The sequence below is a fragment of the Ipomoea nil genome, unplaced genomic scaffold (genome assembly GCF_001879475.1).
Source record: "Ipomoea nil cultivar Tokyo-kokei standard unplaced genomic scaffold, Asagao_1.1 scaffold2219, whole genome shotgun sequence".
Taxonomy (NCBI): domain Eukaryota; kingdom Viridiplantae; phylum Streptophyta; class Magnoliopsida; order Solanales; family Convolvulaceae; genus Ipomoea; species Ipomoea nil.
The window spans coordinates 1066465-1087615 of NW_017618647.1; the positions used below are offsets into that span (position 1 = coordinate 1066465).

General features: G+C 44.0%; 1 protein-coding gene and 1 long non-coding RNA gene across 2 annotated transcripts; one reads left to right on the plus strand and one right to left on the minus strand.

Moving 5' to 3' along the window:
- The first annotated feature begins 4751 nt into the window (after positions 1-4751).
- On the plus strand, positions 4752-14109 carry LOC109150227. The gene is made up of 3 exons (XR_002049104.1): positions 4752-4761; positions 8443-8444; positions 13840-14109. It is a non-coding gene; the product is annotated as an uncharacterized LOC109150227 (long non-coding RNA).
- Positions 14110-18945: 4836 nt separating this feature from the next.
- LOC109150220 lies at positions 18946-19656 on the minus strand. The gene has a single exon (XM_019298136.1). The coding sequence runs from the start codon at positions 19654-19656 to the stop codon at positions 18946-18948; it is 711 nt and encodes a 236-aa protein (XP_019153681.1).
- Positions 19657-21151: the final 1495 nt, after the last annotated feature.

Consider the following 21151-nt stretch of genomic DNA (forward strand, 5'->3'; position numbering starts at 1 on the left):
AAGTTTTAAATGTCTTGAAAATCAGGGGTGTTACAGCCGGACAGGAAGGGTGTAAACATCATTCACGACTGGACCCTGCATGAGAGGAATTCCCGATGACTGATCCTTAACAACGAAGTACATGTCGAAGAATTCAACCGACGCCGAGTTAGTACAACACAATTTAGAAACCGAAACAAGGTTCTTTTGTAGACTTGGGACACATAACACGTCGGATAGCACCTGGGTTCTCTAGCCCAGGTGTGGCATAGCACCCCGTACACTTATGTTACGTTTTGGGATTTAATGAGATGTTACCTTTATTATTAAGTTTTAAATGTCTTGAAAATCAGGGGTGTTACAGTTGGTATCAGAGCCTTAGTTTGACCATAGGAAAAGACTCTTAAGACCGGACTTTAGGACGTTAGGCTTGAACTCTAGGTACCTAGGAACATAGGGCTCAGGAATCTTAGGACGCGCGGTGAGATTGTGAGACCTACACATAACTTCCCTACACGTTGCCCTTCCCCATTCTAAAACCCTTCCCCACTTATCACTTCACCAGAAGTGCATCGAACTCTAACTTAACATTCTTATAAACACTGACCAGAAAGACGATAGCATGGCACCGAACAGAAGGCAATCAAGGACTCCGGAACCCGCCACTAATGACCCCTTAACCCAAACTCTACAGCAACTAACACAGGTCGCACAGGCACTAAGTGACGCGGCCCTTCGCAACAACAGGCCCCCACCGCCTCCCTCAAACGCAAACTCGGACGTCGCCCGACAAGTCTCAAATCACCGACCACCCACGTTTTCGGGAGAAGAGGATCCCGCAGTCCTAGAAGAATGGATCCGGACGCTTGATAAGACTTTTGGAGTAGTGGAATGCCCAGAGGAACGCTGCGTAGAGATAGCCTCGTTCTACTTCGGGCACGAGGCCGACCTCTGGTGGATCCACGAGGGACCCACCTATCAACAAGAACCGGGGTTCAATTGGGAGGACCTCAAGACACGACTACGAGAGAGATTCTATCCAACCCACGTGAAGGCATCCATGTACGAAGAGTTCCTTCATCTAAAACAAGGAACGGCCACCGTCATAGAATACCATAAACGATTCCTCGAGCTGGCACGCTTCGCGCCAAAGCTAGTCCCCACCGAGGTAACCAAGATAGAGAGATTCGTGTCGGGCCTCAACTTCGAAGCTCGAAAGGCGCTAGTGGTAAGCAGACCTCGGACCCTCAACGAGGCTTACTCCAGTGCCGCGAATCTCTATCGGATCCAACTACTCCAACGCGGGGTTCATGAACAAATACGAAGAAGAAACACCGGAAGTGGGGCACCGCCAGTGAAAAGAACGAGAAACGACACCGGCACAAGGACGAACAACCCGACCAACCAAAGACCAACCCTGGGAAACAACGAAGCTAATCCAAGGAGCTTCCCTTGTCCGAGATGCAACAAAAGCCATAGGGGCAAGGATTGCGCAGGCAACCCCTGGCGATGCTTCAACTGCGGAGAGGAGGGGCACAAGGCCTTCCAGTGCACTCGACCCCAAAGACCGCGCCTCGCCACTGTGGGCCAACACGGGGGCACCGGTCATCAAGGAGGCTACGGCGCTTCTGGAAAAGTATTCGTCATGAGCCAAACGCAAGCCAACCTCGGAAACAAAGAAGACCTAGGAGGGGAAAACCCAAACCCTGAAGACGAGGACTATACGGACCCCGCCGAAGAAAATCCCAAAAGCGAATTCTGTCTAGGATAAGCCATCACCCCTTTGTAGCCGTTCCCTGTGTCATGACGACCACTTACTTAGTTTAATTACTTCGGAAGCATTATGTCCACTTAACTTAGCTACTTAGAAAGTATTATGAATAAAGATTCATTTTCGTTCAAGTTTCAATTCCGCTACGAAAGTAAAACACAAGTTATGCCATCCACCCAACCCTTCCTCACTAAAAGACGAAACAGGGAAAAGGACAAAAATCACCTCATCAAGGAATGCCTAATGTTACCATTAAGAATGGAACCTTAGACCTCTCATCTACAAGTTAAAGCCTTAACCACTACCCCATGAATGTTTCTTGAAACTTCAAGGGGATACTCCCTTGTTAAAACCCCTCCAAATCCCTAAAAACCACAAAATCCCCAAATCAAAAACCCTTCTTCCTCTTCTTCTTCTTTTTCTTCTCCTTCTTCCTCCCCACACCCTCTTCTCCTCCCCCTCGCACACCCCACTGCCCCACCATAGCAGCCACCTCCCATCACCACCGAACGGACGCCGCCACTGCCTGGCCACTCCCCGGCGACGCCGCCCCGCCTCGCCGCCGTCCAGACCAAGCCGCCGGAGATCACCCGCCGTCCACCCGAGCGCCGCCCGGCTACAACCCGCTGCCCAGCCGACCCCACAGCGCCACCGCACCCCCACCGCACCAGAATCGGTCCCCACCTCACCGGCGTCGGCCTCGCGAGCGAAGGATACGCCGAAGTCCCGCCGCCGCCTCACCGGAGAACTCGCCGGAGAACCGCGCCGCCTCGCCGAAAAACCCGCCGAAAATTGTACCGCCTCACCGAAAAGATCGCCGGCAGACACGCCCGTCAAACGAGTATTACGATGCAAAAGAAACCCCTCGGAATCCGCACCCCGGAGTGGAACAACGCCGATTACACCGTAATCGGAGGTAAAGCACTTGAACCCGACCAATTTTCTCCGGAATTGGTTGATATGCTTAAATACCAAGGCCTTCTAGATACATACCTCACCATCAAAGGGGATACGTACCCCGAATTGGTGAAGGAATTCTATCAACACCTTGTGGCCACCAAACGGGGCGACAAAGTAGAAGTGACCACCAAGGTCCGTGGCAAGGAAATTGTGCTTTCCGAAGGCCGGTTGGCCAAGCTCTTGAAATTGACCACCACGGGTGTGTCTAACTATGACCGAAAGGGGTGGATTGATACTCAAACTACGGGATACAAGGACTATCTCGGGTACTTACTCGGGAAAGAGGACGGGTTCACCTCGGCTACTCGACCCAACCGGAAGTGGCTATCGGCGGAGCAAAAGATATTGGTTATGGTGATAACCGATAGCCTCTTACCCACCAATAACAAGAGCAAGGATGTAGGGAGCTTGGAGTGCACCTTTGCGTATCTCCTAAAACATAAAATCAAGTTCAACCTGCCGGCACTCATGCTAAAGCACATAGAGTTCTGCAAAACAAGCAACCGGCTTAGCCTACCTTACGGGATGATCCTAAGTTGGATCATGGAGAAGAAGGGGGTAGACCTAAGCCACACCGAAGTCAAGACCGCCAATGGCATGGTTTTCAATGCCCAAAACCTCCGCCGCAACGACATCTACTACACCGAGGGAGGACACTATCTCACCCTCGAAGAAATTTGCCAAAAACTCGAGGTGGAACGTAGAGAATTGGTTGATCGATTGGACATCTCCAACAAAAAGCTCAAGCGGGCCATGCAAGATTGCGGAGGCACGGAAGAAAATGAGGAACAGGAGGAGGATGACGGGCCCGACCCGACAGTGCAACCACGATCCGGAAGGGACCCGAGGGATCAAAACGAGAGCTCGGTCAATGAGCGCATTCTCGCACAGCTCAACCGGCAAAACCAAATCATGGAAGAAGGGTTCTCATCCTTGATTCGCACCACACGCGCACTCGATCAGAGGGTGGCAGCGATCGAGGCCGCCTTGGGCACTCGTGGGGCGCCCAGTTCCAGCGCAGGAAACCGAGGTACACCCATAACTTCTTTATCACAATGCCACCAAAAGTACAGCCTACCCCAAACTAAGACAAACGTAGGGCCACACCCCTACCCAGGAGGCCAAACTACGGGATGTCTAGGGGTGAAAGGGTGGACTATGACACCGGGCTTCGGGGATGAAGCCCCTTGTAAGGGGGGGGAGAGTGTAACACCCCGTGTTACGGCCTTTAATCCTGGATTAATTAGTTAATTAATCCCGCTAATAATAATTAAATACGATTAATTATGTTAAGTTCCCCTTTAATTAATTAATAGGGTCCACCGTGAACCGTGGACCCTTGCCTAAATTAGAGGCTTAAGCCTATAAGGAATAGAATTAGTAAACCCATACCATTCAGGCCCTAATTAGGAGTCTTAAATATATAAATAGGGAACTTAGGAGACACCCGGAACCCCCCACACGCCTAGACGCCCCGTCACCCCAGGAGAGCTCCAAGAATTCCCTTAGAAGAAATCAAGAAAGCAAGAAAGCTTAAAGAAAGATCCTTCATAGCCAAGGAATTAATTAAGGCTAAGAGGTAACCCATGTCTCAACAAAACCTATTTTCATAGCTATGATTTCCCCTTAGGGTTTCCCCCATATTGTTGTAAATGGCGATTGATGATGATTATTATTGATGTCGATATAATGATTCCATGAGGAACCTCGATAATCTTGATATTGGGAGTTTCTTGATAATTATGATGTTCTTGATGATTAATTGGGGTTTTGATGATTATGTGTTGTTCTTGATGATTATGATGTTTTGATGATTAATTGGTATCCTTGATGATTATGTGTTGTCCCTACCGAATCTTGCAATTAGAAGATGAATTGTATTCTTGTTGATATAAAAGTGATTAGAACCCTAGGTTGTATCGTATGATATTATTCTTGGATTATCGGGTGGGGAATTCGCATGTTTGGGTGTTGATTATGATTAGAAAAGCAGGATAGGTTATGTGCCATTCGTTTACCGTATTTGATCCGTTAATTGTCTATGTGTTGTCGTTGATTACGTTGGAAAGTGTCTAAGCATGGTTTCGGGTTCCACAATGGTTCTCGGGACGAAAAGTGGTGAAAAGAGTCAGTGGGGGGTAGGTGGGGGGTAGGGGACCCGCCACCTACCTGCGGCAATTCGGGCAGCTCCGGCAGCGGGCAGCCGGCGGGCGGGCAGCTGCCCGCCGGGCACCCGCTGCCCGGAACAGTGTTACCGGCGGGTGGACCCCCCACCCACCGGCTACCCGCTGGAAATCCCCCCCCCCCTCGGGACCCCGGCTTCCCCGTTTGATGTTTCCCCGATCCCCGTGGTGTCCCAACGGACCCCGTTGTCGTGCCTATGTATAGTTTGATATTTCGGGTACCGTTCGTAGGTTTATGAGTCTATTATATTGCATGCTAGTTGAATTGGTATCCCGTTGACCTAGGTGGAAGTAGTATAGTTTCCCTTTCGGCCTGCGTGCCATATTATGCATTTATATTTCAGAGGATAGTAGTTAGACAGCCTGTGCACCTGGGTTCTCTAGCCCAGGTGTGGCAAAGCACCCCGTACACTTATGTTACGTTTTGGGATTTAATGAGATGTTACCTTTATTATTAAGTTTTAAATGTCTTGAAAATCAGGGGTGTTACAGCCGGACAGGAAGGGTGTAAACATCATTCACGACTGGACCCTGCATGAGAGGAATTCCCGATGACTGATCCTTAACAACGAAGTACATGTCGAAGAATTCAACCGACGCCGAGTTAGTACAACACAATTTAGAAACCGAAACAAGGTTCTTTTGTAGACTTGGGACACATAACACGTCAGATAAATGAAGGGACCGACTCTTAGACGATAATGTAATTGACCTAGTGTGACATATGCGAAGGGACTTACCATCACCCAACATCACTTCATCAGGTCCTGTGTAGTCGTTCAGAGTGTGAAGGGACAAGGCGTATTTCACAGTGTGGTGGGAAGCCCCTAAGTCCATGAGCCACGACTGAGTAGGTGTGTGGGCAGTAGAAATAGCGTGAACTGAAGGTGGTGGGCGCGAAGTGTTTTGCGGCTCGAGCACAGGTACACCATTCTCCTTCAGGAACTTGGCTAACTTTCGACAGTACTTGGTGTCATGGCCGAGATAATCACAGTAATTGCAGTACCTGGCTTGCCAGTTACTGAAATTCCGTGATTGACGCTCGTTGGAGAAGCTCGAGCCATCTCTCCCATGCCTGGCAGGCCCTTGAGACTGAGTATTAGTGTATCGCTTTGAGTAACATTGGCCGTGGGCATATAGACACGGGAGGCAGCCTCATTATCCTACATCAGATGTTCGTAGTCGGTGAGAACGTCATGTAGTTCCCCAAACGAAATTGCATCGGTTTGGACATGAAGGGCCGCCACTATAGAGTTGTATTCATCACCGAGCTGGGTGAATATGTGGACAACGAGGTCCTCCTCCGAAACCGGGCTTTTGGCTAGAGCTAAATCATCGGAAATTGAGCGCATATCCCTCATATAGGCATCAATGGTCCATTTGCTCTAGGATTCTTGGCAAGCTTAGCTTTAAGCGAAACAATTCGACTCCGCGATGCGGCGGCACAACTAACGGACAAACGAGTCCATGCATCATGGGCAGAGGTAGCGAAGGAAATGATCGGTTGTAGGACATCTGACAGACTACCGAGGATGGCACTAAGGATTATTTGATCTTTCTTGAACCACGTTGTGTAAGCGGGATTGAGTGCGGTGCGGGCCTCGTCAGAATACTGACCCGGAGCTTTAGTGATGCATGTGATATAGCCTAGAAGGTCCCGGCTGATGAGAGTGGATTCAACCTGTTTCTTCCAGATACGGAAGTTCGAAGATGTTAGTTTGATGGGTAGATGGGTTGGGGCATGAATATGAACAATGGCTGGGGGATTGGTAGCTGCCATGACTGGAAAAGAAAAAGGGAGGGGGGGGGGGGGGGAATTCTTGTTAGAGATTATGGCTGTGATACCATGTGAGAATCTGAAGTTGTGTGTTTATTCAAAGTTTACACAGAGCTTTAAATAGCATATAATGCCACAAAAGGAGGAACAGTTACACCTGTTTCCCCAAGACTAGGCAAAAAGTAAAAACAAACAAATATAAATAAAAATGAATAAAAACTAACAGGACTAATTCTTAACAAAATAATGGGTGGCTGAAATTTTCTTCTTTTCAACTTTAATTTTTAAGTTACGAAGGAGGAATACAACAACACAAATTCCTACATTGGATTGTTTAATTTTTATTAAGTGTATGTTATAGGGTAATTGTAGAATTCATCCCAAGTGTTGGTCATGCTCACTTTTCGTCTCTAAGTTATCATTGGCATTGCACTTTTCGTCCCTGAGTTATAAGGTAATTGTAGGATTCGGCCCTAAGTGTTGGTCATGTTCACTTTTCGTCCCTAAGTTATTATTGACGTTGCACTTTTCGTCCCCTGAGTTATACTAAAATTGCAAATTTCGTCCCTAATCACTACTATATAAATGGTATACTACGTCACTAAATATATGGCGGTTTTTTAAATAACTGCCGTCTAATATATTGTGTTATACAACTTAATAGACGACGATTGTTTAAATAACTAGCGTATATAGTTCACATACACGGCGATTGTTTTACCCCCGCCGTACATAGTTAACATATAGGGTGGTTTCCAAAACTGCCATAGAAAGTGTATATTTACAATGGCAATCACTTACACGCACGACACTTTGAAAACCGCCATGTATGTATAAAAAAAACCGCCGGTGGTTATTTAAAGTGTATGACGTAAAACATTAATTAAGGTATATACGGCGGTTATTTAAAAATCGTCGTCTATTAAGTGACGTAGTATAACAAATTATATTAGATGGTGGTTATTTAAAAAACCCCCGTCTATTAAGTGACGTAGTATACCATTTATGTAATAGTGATTAGGTACGCAATTTGGAATTTTAGTATAACTCAGTGATGAAAAGTGCAAAGCCAATGATAACTTAGGGACGAAAAGTGAGCATGACCAACACCAAGGGACGAATTCTACATTACTCTATAACTCATGGACGAAAAGTGCAACGTCAATGATAACTTAGGGACGAAAAGTGAACATAACCAACACTCAGGGACGAATTCTACAATTACCCTATAACTTAGGGACGAAAAGTGCGATTTTTCCCTTTTATTAAATATTAGTTAATAACAGATAAAATATTGTGGTGACATGCATTATAGTAATAACATATTTTTAAATATTTTTTATTAAGTATTTATTTATTTAGTTACTTATTTGTAGTGCGATGAAATTTTATATTGTAAACGTGTCATTAGTACAAGTATATTACCAAATGAGCAATGGATCATCAACGACGAGGACTACCAAACTCCATTTCATTAAGAAATTGACTTCTATGTTGTTGACCTCTATGAGCTTTTCGCTGCATAGAGGGTGGCAGGCACAACGTTGTAGTCATCTAAACTTCTTCATTCCAACAATGGATTGAACTCTCCTCGTAACACAGACTGTAATATTGTAACGAGAAGACTTGTAGCATAAAGTGGCATGTGACAATGCTTCTATAATTGCTTGTGGTAATGACGTGTGCACAACGAAAACCATCTATAGCCCAACGACCACAACTACATGTCCGGTTGCTCAAATTTAGTTGAACATAACATAGTTGGTCCAAAGAAGTGGAAGTTGATTCAATTGCAACCTCATATATCCCTCTATGATCGTTATATCGGCGAATAGTTGCATTGTACTTGTATTGTTCCCGGACGGACATATCCTTATGAATATTGGTTGCCCAACGTAATCTAGTTTGTTACATTAACTCAACAGTAGAACACATGTCAACAAACATAGTCACTAATTTGTGTAAAGTAAGTCGGACGATAGCAGTAACATGTAACATTCAAAAACTCATTAGTGTATTACTAAAATATTCAAAGCTATTTGTTGTCAAAATACCAAACATGTGCACCACCGTCGTGAGATAATGCCAGTACTCGGGTTAGATTTCTTCCAAGTACTGGTATTGCCTATGGAAATATCTCTTGTATCTAGCTTGTTTCTGGGCCACAAGCCGTATTAGTTTCGAGCTTATAGAGTTAAACGATTTTGGTCAAATTCTTAAAATTTTCAATTTTATTGGGCCAGCTTATCGGATTCGAACTAAGATTGACACCCCTAATTAGAACTAACAGTATTTTAGGGCAACTTGCTATTCGCTTCATGAACTCACAATACATACTTGGGGCATTTTGCTCTTCGCTTTTATATCTCAACAACAACTCTTGCAATGTTCGGGTATATTAGCCATATAAAACAACTATTTTCAGTTTGGTATCAAACTGAAACAATAGATAGAAAATAATAAACATTAATTTCATACCAAAACAAACAATATTCATGAGCCAAGATACTTAAACATAACAACAGAAAAACATATTAGTTTTTTGCAAATTTCTGCAAAATCTTCTTTGTTGTCTTGATATAAAGTTCTTGTTAGAGAGAGACCTTGGAACTGGAATTAAATTAAAATTAGTGCCCAAGGACGGAGCTAGTATGATGACAATGGGGACAGCTGCCCCTACTCCACCCCTTTCTATATATATATATATATATATATGTATATATGCATATATAACATTAAATACTATATAAAATTTATATTTATGTTTAAATTACTAATATTTTGAATAAGTTAGTTGGTTGATGATAAGTCTCAAAATATACTAGGTTTCCAGTAGTTTTTCTAAGGAATTGTGCACTAGTTTTAACTTAGAAGTCGTGTTTTTAGAGCAAAATATCATAAAAGTACGAGCTTAGCACATAAATACCTTTCCGACTACATTTTATTCATTCTCAGGTGTTTATGGATAGGAAACATGGTAAAAAGGCGAAGATAAGCAAAGCCGAGACAAGCGCGCGAACAAGGACTGGACACGCCGGGACTATGCACGAGAAGAGGGACGGAATGGGAATTACTTCCCATTCACGCCCCTCCTCACGGCGTGAGGACGGCGTGAATGATGATTTAAAGCGGTGGACAAAGATCTCAACACAAAGGGATTTATATCCCATTCACGCTAGCCTCACGGCGTGAGGCCGTGCGTGAATAGAAATGCGAACCAGATTGGGATATTTAAGGGAAAAAATCAGCATTTGGTAAGGAGTCCAATTCTAGTTCTACAATTTTAGAGAGAAGATTTTAGAGAGAAGCTTTAGGTTAGGCTTAGTTTTCTTCCTTTCGTTTCTTTCTAGGGTTTTAGCCAAGATCCAATTAATATGTAAATGAGATTTGAAGGTTTAGAGAGCTTGTAGCTTGGATCTTCATTCCCTATCATCTATTGAAGAGATTTAGCTTGGATTTGGGTAAAAACTATTATTGTTCTCCTCTTGATAATATCTTGTTTTACCTATTTGCCATTGCTTGATCTTGAGTTTTACAATGATTGGCTAGAATTCTAGTAGTGGATTGGATCTCATTTATTTGTGTTAAGTATGTTTTGATCTATTTGTTTGGCTTTGTGTTGATGTCTTGTTGTGAAGAGACCTTGTATGGACTGTAACACCCCAGAATTTTAGAACATTTAAAACTTATATAATAAAGGTAATCCTTATAAAATCCCGGAAACATAATATAAGAGTATGGGGTGCTATGCCACACCTGGGCTAGAGAACCCAAGTGCACAGGCAAACTAACTAGGATCCTCAATAATGTCAATACATAAATATGGCACGCAGGCCGAAAGGGAACTATCTACTCTACGCTTCACGTCTCTAGCGCGCTCCGGTGTCTACTCATCTGTGCCTGAAAGCCAAATATATTTGTTCAGCGAGAGATGCTGGTAACCCACTCCAACGTGTTGAAATACAATATGTATAGATACGGATATAGGAAAACCACTTTGAAGTAGGAAGATATACTTAGGAGACTCTAGCCTTTAAAACCGGGAATAGACTTGACAAGTAGAGGTAAGCATGTTAACAGTAATAGATAGTTAAGTAGAGATATCATCATAGAAATGCACATCAAAGGTCACAGTTCCCTTTCCGATTTCATCATATCATCATTCAATCATCATTCATAGCACATACTCAATGATGGCGCCACGGGACCAATTGCATGCCCTGAACATGAGGGTTAATGCGTATAGCATTAACACGGCCCCGCAGCACCCTACCTCAATACCGCGATATGAGGGGAGTTGATCGCAACCAACCCTTTTAGAACCGTTGACGAACTCAACGTCGGATCACGATCCTACACACCGCTGACGCACCCAGTCGGTGGACCGTGATCCCCTTCACAAGGGGGGACAAATGACCCTACACACCGTCGATGCGCACAGTCGGTGGACCATAGCGGATCTAAGCCCGGCTTACCCCTGAGCTGTACTCAGTAGGTGGGCGAAGATCCTCGGAGACTATGGCCCTACACACCGCTGTCCCATCGTTCGGTGGATCGCAGCCAGCCGTAGCCCTACACACCGCCTGATTACTCAGGTCGGTGGACTACAGCCTTCCTCGGCTTATTGGCCCTACACACCGTCCTGGCGCGTTCAGGTCCGCTGGGTCGTAGCACCGAGGCCCATAGTTGGACCTGTAGTCCAAGAAGTAAATTAATTTGGCCTCAGCCACTTCTGAGTCTTAACCCAGGACAATTCATTGGCCTTCAGCCACTTCCGAACCTTTAGTCCGGGATCAATCCATTCGGTCTTCAACCGACTTCCGAACCTTAGTCTGGGAAATATCCATTCGGTCTTCAACCGACTTCCGAACCTTAGCCCGGGAACCACCCAATTGGCCTATAACCAAAATGGGGGATCATGCAACACATAATACATAGGAGCACGTAATAACACATTGGGAGGGGAGAGACATATAAATAGTCTTATGTGTGATCATTCACATACTAAGAATAGTCCTAAGGGTTCATACAACTTCCACCTAAGCCAACGGGTTACCGATTCAACTAGCATGCAATTCCTAAGACTCATTTAACCTACGAATGGTACCCGGAATATCAAACTAGACTCGAGCACGACAAACGGGGTCCGTTGGGATACCGTGGGGGATGGGGAACATCAAACGGGGAAGCCGGAGACCCGGGGTGGGGTAAGGGCCAGTGGGTAGCCGGTGGGTGGGGGTCACCCGCCGGCTGCCCGCCGGAATTCACTGTTCCGGCAGTAGTTTGCCGGCGGGCAGGCGACTGCCCGGCGGCTAGGGCTGTCAAAGTGGGCTAAAACCCGCGAGTTGGCCCGCACCCGCCCCACTACGGGGCTGGTTAGGGCCTTTAAAAAACTGGCCCGCAAAAATGCGGGCCTAACGGGTTCGACCCGCGGCCCGCGCGGGCAAACCCGTGCGGGTCGACCCGCGGGCCAAGCCTAAAAAAAAAAAAAAAAAAAAAAACCTTTTAATTCTTTTTTGAGTAGAAATCAGACTAAACCAATCCATACCCTACCGTCCCTACGCCCCTTACAGCCTTATATATTCTATAATTTCTAATTAAACAAAGAGACTTACACCTCACAATCTCACATCTCTTCCTTGCGATTCGCGAAGCCAGAGGCCAGAAACTAAACACCGCCCACTGCCGTTCACCCATCACCGGCCGACCGTCCGTCCTCGTCGGTCGCCACCGTCCGTCCTCGCCGATCGCCACCGTCCACCGCCGATCGCCACCGTCCACCACTAATTTGATTTCTTCTTCTTCTCCGAGTCAGTCTTCGAGTTTCGGGTAAGTTGTCCTAGGATTTGTCCAGTACTCCATTATATATAGTCTTTCTGTCTTTGTAACTTATAAGTATGCTACCTAATTTTTGTTTGATTGCTATTTCAAATTAAGAGAAATTTATTTCAGTAGGTATTTTAACATGAATGTTCTGAAAATTTCTGTTGACAGTGTGTTGATTCTTTCCGAGTGTGTATGGTTTTAAGTTGTGCTACTACATTTGAAAACTACAATAGGATAAAGAAGAGTTTTCACTTGATTCATTTTTAGATTCCTCTGTCTTTACTCTACCTTTAGCTGTGAAGAAACAAATTGTAGTTGGATTTGTTTGATAATTTTTTAAAGCATAGAAAAGTTTATAATTCAAATAAAAATTGAACACTTCTAGTTCTAGCTAATATTTAATTTTTTCGCATATAATAGTTAAGGGTTGAAGTTAATTTCCTATATATTGCTTACAGCTTACAAGCAAGCCTCTAGATATATTCAAAATAGTTGTGGCTCAAATTTACAGTTTATATTGAAAGTTTTTATATGATATCAAATTATCTTTAGGATTAGGGAAATTGAATTACCCCCAAATAGAGGAATGTTTTTTTTTTTGAATGCCCAAATAGAGGAATGTTAAATTAACATGTTTCAACACTGTTAAATACTTAAAATAGAGTTGTATTAAATTAGCATGTTAATGTTAAATTAGCATGTTAAATAGAGCTCATTGAGTTAACATTGTTTTAATGTTGTGTTAACATTGTTTTAATATTTTTTAATGGCAGGGAGATGGATTCTCAACAGCAAAGTTCTCCAAACACTTATATCAATGTTGATTGTGAAGTTAATATGCCGGGGGATAGACCGGTTTCACCTAAACCTTCAGAGCAAGCTAAAAATTTAGAATCACAAAAATGAGGTACGAAAAGACGTCAAACTTCATATGTGTGGAATCATTTTGATGTAATTGAAATTGGTGATAAACAAAAGGCTAGATGCAAATATTGTCATAAAGATTATATGATGGGGTCACACCAATATGGAACATCAACTTTATCCCGTCATTTAGCTTCTTGTAAAGTAAAGCCTAAATATAATGATGTGGGTTCTGTGTTAATTGATCATGAAGGAAAGTTGCGTGCAAAAAAAATTGATCATAATGTGGTCCGTGAAATGATAAACATGAGCATTATTGAACATGATTTGCCGTATTCTTTTGTTGAATATAAGAGAATTAGAGAGTTGCACAAGTATTTGAATTCTGATTACAAATTCATAAGTAGGAATACAGCAGTAGCAGATGTTTATAAGTTTTATGAGAAGGAAAAAGAGAAACTGAAGAGTAACTTGAAAAGAATTCCTAGTAGAATTTGTTTGACTTCTGATCTTTGGACAGCATGCACAGTTGAGGGATATATTTGTTTAACTGCTCATTATATTGATAGTAATTGAAAGTTAAACAATAAAATATTATCCTTTTGTGCTATGCCTCCCCCACATACTGGTGTTCAGTTAGCTAAGAAGCTTCTAGAATGTTTAAAAGAGTGGGGAATAGAGAAAAAATTGTTTTCTCTTACTTTGGATAATGCTTCTGCTAACGATACTATGCAAAATATCTTGAAAGGACAACTATGTTTGCAAAAGGATTTGTTATGTAATGGGGAATTTTTTCATGTGAGATGTTCTGCACATATATTGAATCTTATTGTGCAAGATGGGTTGAAAGTGGTGGGTGATGCTTTGAATAAAATTCGAGATAGTGTGAAATATGTTAAAGGGTCGGAGGGGAGGATGAAAGTGTTTGAAGAATGTGTTGAGACAGTTGGTCTTCAACTTAAAGTTGGTTTGTCAACAGATGTGCCCACTAGATGGAACTCAACTTATAAGATGCTTGATAGTGCTATTAAGTACCGACGTGCTTTTAGTAGTCTTCACTTACTTGACAGTCATTATAAGCATTGTCCTTCAAATGAGGAGTGGGCTAGGGGTGAAAAGATTTGTGAATTTTTGATGCCTTTTAATGAAATTACAAAATTGATTTCGGGTTCAACTTATCCTACTTCCAACTTATACTTCATGCAAGTATGGAAAATTGAGCTTTTGTTGAAAAGAAATTTGAATAATGAGGATGTAGTTCTTAGAAACATGGCTAGTAGCATGAGAGTAAAGTTTCAAAAATATTGGGAACAATATAGTGTTATTCTTGCTATGGGAGCGGTGTTTGATCCAAGAATGAAATTTAAACTTTTGGATTTTTGCTTCAAAAAATTGGATCAAAATACTTACAAGCAAAAGTCGGATTATGTGAAAAGCAAGTTGTATATGCTCTTTGAAGCATATAAAAGCAAGTCAATGACCGCGGCTCCTAGTTCTTCAACTTTGACCACTCCTCCATGCGAAAATGCAACAATAGAAGAATCAAGTGATGAAATGATTGATGTAAGTTGTTATTTTTATGTCATTTTTGTCATTCTTTTATTTCTTTTATTATATATTTTTATAAAACACTTTTTAATATTTTTATACTTATAAATGATATAGGAGTTTGTTCAATATTGTAACCAAGATGATGTTGATAATGGAAAATCAGCATTGGATTTGTATTTGGATGAACCGCAGAAGGACATGAAGATGTTTGCTGATATGGATATCTTGAACTATTGGAAGGAAAATAAGCATCGCTTCGGTGAGTTATCTTACATGGCATGCGATATATTAAGTATTCCTATCACTACTGTGGCATCGGAATCAGCTTTTAGTATAGGAGGTCGTGTGTTGAACAAATACCGAAATTGTATGCTTCCTTCAAACGTTCAAGCTTTGCTTTGTGCTCGCAATTGGATACGCGGTTTTGAACCCCCCGATCATGGTAAATCTGATTTTTACTTCAAATTTTTTTATTTTCTTATGATTCAATTATTATGGTTATTATTTTTTGATTATTTTAAATGATGGTTAATGTATAGATGATGACGATGTTAATGGTGTTGAAGAAATTGTCCCAGTTCCATCCGAGTTTTCAGAGGTCACTATCATTACTTAGACAATAATTTGAAGACTTGAAGAGTGGATTGAATTGAAGACAATATTGTTGTTATTTGTTATGTTTGGATTTTAAGACACTATATTATTATGATGTTTGACTTTGATGTGTATTAAAATTTTAAGATTGTGGATTTGTGAATTGATAGATTGTGGTGTGAAGTGTGAAATTGGAATGCTTTTATTTCTATTATTATATTATATATATAGGAATTTTAATTTAAATAAATATTTTTATTTATTTAGCAAAAGCCCGCGGGCCAGCCCACGGGGCTCGTGAGTCTGCGTGGGGCGGGCTTGGGTTAGGTATCTCCCAGCTCGCGGGTTTCGCGGGCCAGCCCGCCAAAGCCCACAGAAAAAAAAAACCCGCAGTGGGGCGGGCCTAATGGGGCGGGCCGGCTCGCATTGACGGCCCTACCGGCGGCTACCCGCTGCCCGACGGTGATTCTGGGCAGCGGGTAGGTGGCGGGTTCCCCTACCCCCACCTACCCCCCACCTACCCCCCACTGACTCATTTACCATAATTTCGTCCCGGGGACCTTTGTGGAACCCGAAACCATGCTTGGACACTTTCAAACGTAATAAACGACACCACGTAGTCAAATAACGGATCAAAAGCAAGAATCACATACGACTCATCCTATCACGACTTCTAAACATAAACAACACCTGAACGTGCGAATTCCCACCCAAATATAAATCAAGAACATCACAATGCAAATTCCCAATTCATCCTAGGGCTCTAATCCCGCCCAAACCATCCAGAACATACTTTATCTTTAACATCAAGAAATATCAAGATTCGTCAAGAATCATTATATCAAAATCAAGAACTTCTTTTCAACATCAAGATCATCAAGAAGGCATATAAATCATCTTATCAATCAACAAGATCATAACACAACTATCATAGAAGAATTCATCAAGACACGAGAATATAGAGGGAGGCCTAAGAGGGAGATCATAGCTAAGAAAATAGGTTTTGTTGAGACATGGGTTACCTCTTAGCCTTAATTAATTTCCTTGGCTATGAAGGGTCTTTCTTTAAGCTTTCTTCTTTCTTGATTTCTCCTAAAGGGGATTCTTGGAACTCCTTGTGTGGTGAGAGATTATTGTGGTGTAAGATCTAGGTGCCTCCTATGACCCTATATATATATATATATATATATATATATATATATTCCTAAGAGTCCCAATTGGGGTCTAAACACTACGGGCTTGCTAATTCTATTCCTTATAGAACTAAGGGGTTGGTTATAGGGATGTGGGCCCATGGACTATGGTGGGCTTTTCTTAGTTGATTAATGGGTTTTTAATTCTCCTTTTAGGGCAAGTGATTAAATACTTTGTTAGGGTTAGGGGTCGTAACACGGGGTGTTACACTCTCCCCCCCTTACAAGAGGCTTCGTCCCCGAAGCCGGTGCATGGGTCCACTCTTTCACCCCTAGACGTCACGTATTTTGGCCCCCTGGTTAGGATATGTGGCTCCACGTGTTGTCTTGATTGGGGCAGACTGGATCTTTGGTGCGGTGGTAGTTTTGGAGGGTTCGGGTCTACCTTGGTTCCCTGCTCCTGAGCTGGATGCCCCGCGGGTGCCCAACATGGCCTCGATGGTAGCCACCCTTTGATCCATTGCGCGTGTCGCGCGGATTAGGGACGAGAATCCCTCGTCCATGATCTGGTTCTGTCGGGTGAGTTGTGCGAGGATGCGTTCGTTGAGGGTTTCTCCACTTTGGCCCCTTGGGTCTCCTCTTGCCTGTGCTGGTGGATTGGGCTCGCTATCTTCTTCCTGTTCCTCATTTTCCCCCGGTTCCCCACATTCTTGCATTGCCCGCTTGAGTTTCTTGTTGGAGATATCCAACTGATCTACCAGTTCCCTTCGTTCTTCCTCGGGTTTAAGGCAAATCTCTTCGAGGGTGATGTACTGTCCCCCTTCGGTGTAGTAGATATCATTGCGACGGAGATTTTGAGCATTGAAAACCATGCCACTTGCGGTCTTGACCTCAGTGTGGCTCAAATCCACCCCCTTTTTCTCCATGATCCAACTTAGGATCATTCCGTAGGGCAGGCTAAGTCGGTTGCTGGTTTTGTAAAACTCCATGTGTTTCAACATGAGGGCCGGCAAATTGAACTTGATCTTGTGTTTTAAGAGATAGGAAAAAGTACACTCCAAACTCCCCACATCCTTGCTTTTATTATTTGTGGGCAAAAGGCTATCAGTCGCAATCATAACCAATATCTTTTGTTCTGCGGTTAGCCACTTCCTATTTGGCCGTGTGGCCGAGGTAAAACCTTTTTCTTTTCCGAGTAGGTATCCGAGGTAGTCTTTGTACCCCGTATTTTGGGTAACAATCCACCCTTTTCGGTCATAGCTCGACATTCCTGTGGTGGTTAATTTCAGGAGTTTGGCCAAGCGGCCTTCGGAAAGTATGATTTCCTTGCCTCGGACCTTGGTGGTGATTTCTATTTTATCACCTCGCTTGATAGCTACCAAATGTTGGTAGAACTCCTTCACCAGTTCGGGGTATGTATCCGCTTTAGTAGTGAGATAGGTATCCAATAACCCTTGGTGATTAAGCATATCGACCAATTCCGGAGAGAATTGATCGGGTTCAAGGGCTTTACCTCCGATCACGGTGTAGCCGGCATTGCTCCACTCCGGGGTGCAGATTCCGAGGGGTTTATTTGGCATTGTGAAGTGTTTCTTGGTGGCGAGATTTTCCGGTGACTTTTCCGGTGGGATTCCGGCGAGGCTCTGGCGGCGGGTTCGGCCTGGGTGGCGTTCCTGTTTCGAACGGAGAGGAGAGGGGGGGTGGCGCACGGTGACGATGGCTGGGCGTGCGGCTGGTGGTGCTGGGCAGCGGGTCGGGGCTGGGCGTGTCGTGGGCGACCTCCGGGCGAAGGCGGGGCGGTCGGCTGGGCGGTGGTTTGGTGGTGCGAGGTCGACGGGCGGCGGCGTGTGGCTGGTGGGTTTCGTGGGGGGTGCTCGCCGGCTTTGGAGTGGGGTGCGAAGAGGGAGGGGGTGAGGGTGAGAGTGGGAGGGTGTGAGGAAGAAGAAGGGTTTTTGATTTGGGGATTTTTGGGGTTTTAGGGATTTGTAGGGTTTTAAGAAGGGAGTGTTCCCTTAAGGTTTTAAGAAACACTTATGGCTTAGTGGTTAGGAGCTTGGACTTGTAAGTGGGAGGTCTAGAGTTCAATTCCCATTGGTGACATTAGTTTTTCTTTGTTGTGTAGTCTTTGTCTTTTTCCTTCTTTTGTCTTCTAGTGGTGTGGAACTTGGTTGATTTTTCTTGTGGTTGTTTGTTGTTTGGTCTTTCCTACTTAGGTTAAAATATTTTGATTTTATTTAAAATAATTTGAAAGTGGCTAAACTAAACAAGTAGCTCTAACTACGAGGGTGGTTACAGGGGTTTCTTAGCTTATCCTAAACAGAATTCGTCCTCTTGGTTCTCCTCTGGTGGGTTTGCGTGATCCTCGTCTTCCGGGGTCATGTTTTCTTCGTTGAGGGTGTCCTCGTTCACGAGTTCGGCTTGCGTACGACTCATGACGAATACCTTTCCGGTGGCACTGCGATTCCCTTGGTTGTTCGTGCCTCCGTGTTGGCCCATGTTTATGGGGCGCGAACTTGAGGGTTGCGAGTAGTGGAAGGCCTTGTGTCCCTCTTTTCCACAGTTGAAGCACCGTAAGGGGTTCCCCATGCAGTCCCTGCCTCTATGGCTTTGGTTGCATCTTGGGCAAGGGAAGCCCCCCGCGTTGGCTTCGTTGTTTCTTAGGGGTGCTCTTTGTCCGGCTGGGTTGTTTGGCCTGGTGTTGGTGTCGGTTCTGGTTCGCTTCATTGGTGGTGCACCACCTCCGGTATTCCTCTTCCGAATCTGATCCTGTACCTCATGTTGTAGTAGCTGGATTCGGTAGAGGTTGGCAGCACTGGAGTAAGCCTCGTTGAGGGTGCGGGGCCCGCTTACTATTAGTGCTTTCTGAGCTTCGAAGTTGAGGCCCGATACAAACCTTTCTATTTTTGTTGATTCCGTGGGAACTAATTCTAGCGCGAAGCGTGCCAGTTCGAGGAATCGTTTATGGTATTCAGTGATGGTCGCCGCGCCTTGTTTTAGGTGGAGGAATTCCTCGTGCATCGAAGCTTTCACGTGTGCCGGGTAGAATCGTTCTCGCAGGCGCGTTTTCAGGTTTTCCCAGTTGAATCCTGGTTCCTGCCTGTAAGTAGGTCCTTCGTGGGTCCAACAAAGATCTGCCTCGTGTCCGAAGTAGAACGAGGTTATCTCCACGCGGCGTTCTTCGGGGCATTCCACCAACCCCAGAATTTTGTCGAAGGTCCGTATCCATTCTTCGAGGATGGCGGGATCTTCTTCGCCCGAGAACGTGGGTGGTCGATGGTTCGAGACTTGTCAGGCGACTTCTAAGTTTGTGTTCGATGGTGGTCTGTTGTTGCGGAGGGCTACGTCGCTTAGTGCTTGGGCGACCTGGGTGAGTTGCTGCAGGGTTTGAGCCAGGGGGTCGTGTGTGGTGGGTTCTGGAGTCCTTGATTGTCTTCTGTTCGTTGCCATGTTGCTGATCTATAGAACCAATGTTTACACTGATTTAGAGGGTCGTTCCCTTACCTTGGTGTGATAAGCGAAGAGAAGTTCTTTTAAGTTAATGAGGGATAGGGTGGTGGGATGTTATGTGATGGTGGTGGGTAGGCTCACAATCTCACTGCGCGTCTTAAGATTCCTGAGTCTTATATCCCTGAATACCTAGAGTTCAAGTCTAATGTCCTAAAGTCTGGTCTTAAGAGTCTTATCCTGGGGTCAAACTTAGGCTCTGATACCAACTGTAACACCCCAGAATTTTAGAACATTTAAAACTTATATAATAAAGGTAATCCTTATAAAATCCCGGAAACATAATATAAGAGTATGGGGTGCTATGCCACACCTGGGCTAGAGAACCCAAGTGCACAGGCAAACTAACTAGGATCCTCAATAATGTCAATACATAAATATGGCACGCAGGCTGAAAGGGAACTATCTATTCTACGCTTCACGTCTCTAGCGCGCTCTAGTGTCTACTCATCCGTGCCTAAAAGTCAAATATATCTGTTCAGCGAGAGATGCTGGTAACGTGTTGAAATACAATATGTATAGATACGGATATAGGAAAACCACTTTGAAGTAGGAAGATATACTTAGGAGACTCTAGCCTTTAAAACCGGGAATAGACTCGACAAGTAGAGGTAAGCATGTTAACAGTAATAGATAGTTAAGTAGAGATATCATCATAGAAATGCACATCAAAGGTCACAGTTCCCTTTCCGATTTCATCATATCATCATTCAGTCATCATTAATAGCACATACTCAATGATGGCGCCACGGGACCAATCGCATGCCCTGAACATGAGGGTTAATGCGTATAGCATTAACATGGCCCCGCAGCACCCTACCTCAATACCGCGGTATGAGGGGAGTTGATCGCAACAAACCCTTTTAGAACCGTTGACGAACTCAACGTCGGATCACGATCCTACACACCGCTGACGCATCCAGTGTGACACCCCAAAAATCCATACTCCAAACCATGAATTAATTGAGTAATTAATTCTATTTCTTTTAAGGAATTGATTCCTAAAATC

Coding starts and splice junctions, on each gene's coding strand:
- LOC109150220 (XM_019298136.1), bottom strand. CDS start 19,656: ATGCACGAGGAATTCCTCCACCTAAAACAAGGCGCGGCGACCATCACT.